Source organism: Kryptolebias marmoratus, linkage group LG7 (assembly GCF_001649575.2).
Source record: "Kryptolebias marmoratus isolate JLee-2015 linkage group LG7, ASM164957v2, whole genome shotgun sequence".
NCBI classification, from domain to species: Eukaryota; Metazoa; Chordata; class Actinopteri; order Cyprinodontiformes; family Rivulidae; genus Kryptolebias; species Kryptolebias marmoratus.
This window is the reverse complement of record NC_051436.1, coordinates 10,023,764-10,029,274: the sequence shown is the minus strand read 5'-3', so window position 1 is coordinate 10,029,274 and position 5,511 is coordinate 10,023,764. Positions and strand designations below refer to the sequence as shown.

Genomic DNA, 5,511 nt, shown 5'->3' with positions numbered 1-5,511 from the left:
GGCATCCCTCATGACTGAGGGCCCTCGTCTGTGTGGTAATGATTGGGTTTTTAAACAGGACAATGCTGCAGTTCACAATGCCCGCCTGACAAAGGAGTTCTTCCAAGAGAATAACATCACTCTTTTGGACCATCCTGCATGTTCCCCAGATCTAAACCCAATTGAGAATAATTGGGGATGGATGGCAAGGGAAGTTTACAAAAATGGACATCAGTTCCAGACAGTGGATGCCCTTGTGAAGCCATCTTCAACACTTGGAGCAACGTTCCCACTAGCCTCCTGGAAACACTGGCATCAAGCATGCCTAAAGGATTGTTTGAAGTCATCAACAAGAATGGTGGAGCTACTCATTACTGAGTCCTTTTTTTGACACTTTAAATTCTGTTTTGGGGGGGGTTTCGTTTTTTTTGAGCTATAGTCTTAAACTTTTGATAAGCTGAAAAATTCACGTTTGCAGTTTTCAATTAATTCCCCGCTCAAAAGTTTTTGTCCCTTACGCTGATTTCTTCTTTTAACATTGTGAAGCTCTACTTAGAACCTTCTTGAGATCCAATAGTGCAAAATGCAAATTCTTGCAATTTTTTGACTGGTCTTAAGATTTTGATCAGGAGTGTATATCCTCTTTGTCTTCTTCCTGGCAACTGCATCTCTAACATTCTACTACCAAAATACGCACTCTCTCTCCTCTGCACATATTTTTCAAACCGTCTCAGTCTGGGCTTCCTAAGTTGTTAAACTTGTGCTGCACATCTGATGAAATCATTCTTAATCCTGTCCATTCTCATCAATCCTAAGGAGAACCTTAACATCTTCACTTCATACATGTCCTGTACTTGTCTTATATACTTTTCTGCAACTACAGAGTTCTTCATACAACTCCCTCGGCACCCTGTCGTATGTTTTTTCTAAATCCACAAAGACACAGTGAACTTGTTTCTGAACCTTTTTTGTACTTCTCCATCAGCATCCTTAAAGCAAAGACGGTGCAACTTCATTTCTCCTGTAGTTTCTACAGCTCTGTGCCTCACCCTTGTTCTTAAAAATTGGCACCAGCACACTTCTTCTCATACAACCCATCATATGCCTTCTGTTTTGGCTGTGCTGCCTCTTTCGTTGTCCTATGTTGCATCTCCTTGTATTCCTGTCTACTCTCTTCAGTTCTCTCACTGTCCCATTTCTTCCTGGCTAACTTCTTCCTCTGAATAACTTGCTGCACTTCACTATGCCACCACCAGGTTTCCTTATCATCTTTTTTCTGTCCAGATGACACACCAAGTACTTTCCTACCTGTCTCTCTATTTACTGTTGCTGTAGTCAATCTGGAAGCTCTTTCTTACCACCCAGAGACTTTAACAGCTTCTTTCTGAACTCACAACATTCTTCCTTCCTCAACTTCCACCATTTGGTCTTCTTCTCTGCCTTTACTCTTTTCCACTTTTTCACCACAACAGTCATCCTACTCACCACCATCCTTTGCTGTCTGACCAAGCTCTCCCCTGACACAACCTTACAGTCTACAATCTCCCTCAGGTTACCTCTTCTACACAGAATGTAGTCTACCTGCATACTCCTGCCTCCACTCTCATAGGTCACCCAGTCTTCCTCCCTAAGTGTTAGCTACAGTCATTTCCATCCTCTTGGCAAAATCCACCACCAGCTGTCCTTCCTGGTTCCTTTCCTTGACACCAAGTCTGCCCATCACTTCTTCATGTCCTGTTTCCTTCAACAACTTGTCCATTCACCTATGCACTGATCAATACACTCACCTCTCACTTCTTCAAGGTCTTCCCAGGATTTCTCTGTCTCTTCTACATCACATTCAATCTGTGGAGCATAACCACTGACAACACTGAATATCAGACTTTCTACTTCTAGCTTCACACACATAACCCTATCTGACACTCTTTTCATCTCGACTACATTCCTTGCCAACTCCTCTTTCAGGACTACCCTTACACCATTTCTCTTCCTATCCACACCTTGGTAAAACAACTTGAACCCTGTCCCAACACTGAGCTTAGCTGCCATCCACTTAAATAAAAAAAAATTATTATTATTTTTTTCATTTACACTACTGAAACAGTTTATTTACTTGTTTAAACAACAAAGAGCTTGACCGTTTTCAGGTTGTTCAGAACTCGGCTGCAAAACTGTTAACTCACATTAACAAACGAGCACACATCCCACCTGTTTTAGCTCCCCTTCACTGGCTCTTAGCTTAATTTAGAATGCCTTTTAAAATTTTACTTTTAACATTTAAAGCCTTGCAAAGTCAAGCTCTTTCTTACATATCTGACCTGAATCAGCTCTGCACACCATCTCACAGGTTAAAAAAAAACATTTAAAGACATTCTGATTTAGATAGATGATGGGTTTAGGATTAGGTTAGGTTACATTTCTATTGTACTTTGTTTTATTATACATGTATTTTTTATGTTTATATGTGTGTATGTATATATGTGAATATGGATATATAATTGTATAGTTTTATTTTTTACTTTTTTGTGAAGCAAACAGTGATAACTACTATACCCATGAAAAGTGCTATGAAAATAAAACTGGTCATTTGTTTATGAAAAATGATAGAATGTTAGAATTTTTTATCATAAAAATTGTACGAATTTAATTTTGGGTTTTCACTTTTGCAGGAGGGGATCAATCATCAATGGAGTGGAACTTAACTTTGCATCTACATCTGCTCCTAGTAACGATGAAATCATAAAGGTTGCTGAGGATGCAGCAACAAACACCACAGATTTTGACATTGATGTTAATAACATTACTGTGACAAATACAAGTAAGTAACACTTTTTTAATAAAAAAAAAAAATCACATAAATGAGTTTAGGAAAAGATGTGAATTATGAAAATTGCATACTAAAAAACTTAACGTACTCAAAACTAAACTTTGACAGAAAAAAGAATTACCAAATAATTTTCAGCTTTCCAGAGTTTCATCAACAATACTGGCTTCTCTCATAGGTGTGTATTTAAATTACATGCTTGTTTTGACAGGTGAACTTACAACTACGACACCTCCACAAACAATAACAATTCAAACAACAACAGCTGCACCAACCACAACTGGTCCAAAAACAACCACAGCTCCCCCAACCACGACCAAAGATGCACCAACCACAACCACAATTGCTGCAACAACAACATCAGCTTCTCAAACCACAACCACAGCTCCCCCAACCACGACCACAGACGCCCCAACCACGACCAGAGCGGCTCCAACTACGACCACAGCGGCTCCAACCACAACCACAGCTGCCCCAACAACAACCACAGCTGCCCCAACAACAACCACAGCTGCCCCAACCGCAACCGGCCCAACCACAACTGCCCAAACCACAACCACAATTGTTCCAACCACAGCTGCCCCAACCACTGTCGCCTCAACCACAACCACAGCTGCTCCGACAACAACCACAGCTCTTCCAACAACAACCAGAACTATACCAACCACAACTCCAGCTGTCCCAACAACAACCAAAGCTGCTCCAACCACATCCACAGCGGCTCCAACCACAACCACAGCCGCTCCAACTACAACCACAGCCGCTCCAACTACAACCACAGCCGCTCCAACTACAACCACAGCAGCCCCAACCACAACTACAGCTGCCCCGGCCACAACTACAGCTGCCCCAAATACAACTGCCACAACCACATCTGCCCGTACCACAACTTCAGCTGTCCCAACAACTACAACTGCCACAACCACAGCTGCCCCTACCACAACCACAGCTGCCCAGTCTACCAATACAGCTACCGCAACTACAACCACACCTGCTCCAACCACAACTACAGCTGCCCCGGCCACAACCACAAATGCCCCAACCACAACCAAAATTGTTCCAACCACAACAGCTCCAACAACAACCACAATTGCCCAAACCACAACCACAGCTGTCCCACCAACTACAACAACTGCCACAACCACAGCTGCCCCTACAACAACTACAGCTGTTCCAACTACAACACCTCCCACAACCACAGCTGCCCAGTCTACCACTACAGCTACCTCAACTACAAACACACCTGCTCCAACCACAACTGCCACAACTACAGCTGTCCCAACAACTACAGCTGTCCCAACAACCACAGCTGTCCCAACCACAACCACATCTGCTCTAACCACAACTACAGCTTTCTCAACAACTACAAAAACTTCCACAACCACATGTGTCCCAACGACAACTAAAACTGTCCCAACTACAACTTCCACAACCACATCTGGACCTACCACAACCACAGCTGCCCTTACCACAACCACAGCTGCCCAGTCTACCACAACAGCTGCCCCTACCACAACCACAGCTGCCCCTACCACAACTACATCTGTCCCAAGCACAACTACAACACCTGCCACAACCACATCTGTCCCAACCACAACTACAACTGTCCCAACTACAACTGCCACAACCACATCTGCCCCTACCACAACCACAGCTGCCCTTACCACAACTACAGCTGTCCCAACAACTGCCACAACCACATCTGTCCCAACCACAAGTACAGCTATCCCAACAACTACAACACCTGCCACAACCACAGCTGTCCGAACAACCACAGCTGCCCCTACAACAACCACAGCTGTCCCAACCACAACCACATCTGCTCTAACCACAACTACAGCTTTCTCAACAACTACAAAAACTTCCACAACCACATCTGTCCCAACGACAACTACAACTGTCCCACCAACTACAACAACTGCCACAACCACAGCTGCCCCTACCACAACCACAGCTGCCCCTACAACAACTACAGCTGTTCCACCAACTACAACTGCCACAACTACAGCTGTCAGAACCACAACTACAGCTGCCACAACCACAGCTGCCCCTACAACAACTACAGCTGCCCCTACCACAACTAAGGCTATCCCAACAACTACAACACCTGCCATAACAACAGCTGCCCCTACCACAACTAAAGCTGTCCCAACAACCACAGCTGCCCCTACCACAACTAAAGCTGTCCCAACAACTACAACTGCCCCAACCACAGCTGCCCCTACCACAACTAAAGCTGTCCCAACCACAGCTACAACACCTGCCACAACCACATCTGCCCCTACAACAACTACAGCTGTTCCAACTACAACACCTCCCACAACCACAGCTGCCCAGTCTACCATTACAGCGGCCGTAACTACAACCACACCTGCTCCAACCACAACTGGAGCTGTTCCAACAACCACAACTTTCACAATCACAACTGCCCCTACAACAACTACAGCTGTCCCAACAACTACAACACGTGCCACAACCACAGCTGTCACAAACACAACTACAGCTGTTCCAACAACTACAACTGCAACAACCACAACTACAGCTGTCCCAACAACCACAACTGTCCCAACCACAACCACAGCTGCCCAGTCTACCACTACAGCTGCCGCAAACACAACCACACCTGCTCCAACAACAACTACAGCTGTTCCAACAACTACAACTTCCACAATCACAACTGCCCCTACCACAACTAAAGCTGTCCCAAC

At 44.6% G+C, this 5,511-nt stretch overlaps 1 protein-coding gene across 1 annotated transcript; it reads left to right on the top strand.

Annotated features, from left to right (window-relative positions):
* Positions 1–2,665: 2,665 nt before the first annotated feature.
* LOC119617239 (probable serine/threonine-protein kinase clkA) lies at positions 2,666–5,499 on the top strand. Its single transcript, XM_037976732.1, has 4 exons — positions 2,666–2,670; positions 3,627–4,190; positions 4,284–4,520; positions 5,055–5,499. The coding sequence occupies exons 1-4, from the start codon at positions 2,666–2,668 to the stop codon at positions 5,497–5,499; spliced, it is 1,251 nt and encodes a 416-aa protein (XP_037832660.1).
* Positions 5,500–5,511: the final 12 nt, after the last annotated feature.

What these genes read in the sequence shown, in the direction of transcription:
- LOC119617239 (XM_037976732.1), top strand. An exon ending in AAAAACTTCCACAACCACAT is followed by an intron (nt 4,191 to 4,283) that starts GTGTCCCAACGA and finishes CCACAACCACAG; the next exon opens with CTGCCCAGTCTACCACAACA. An exon ending in CACATCTGTCCCAACCACAA is followed by an intron (nt 4,521 to 5,054) that starts GTACAGCTATCC and finishes TCCCAACCACAG; the next exon opens with CTACAACACCTGCCACAACC.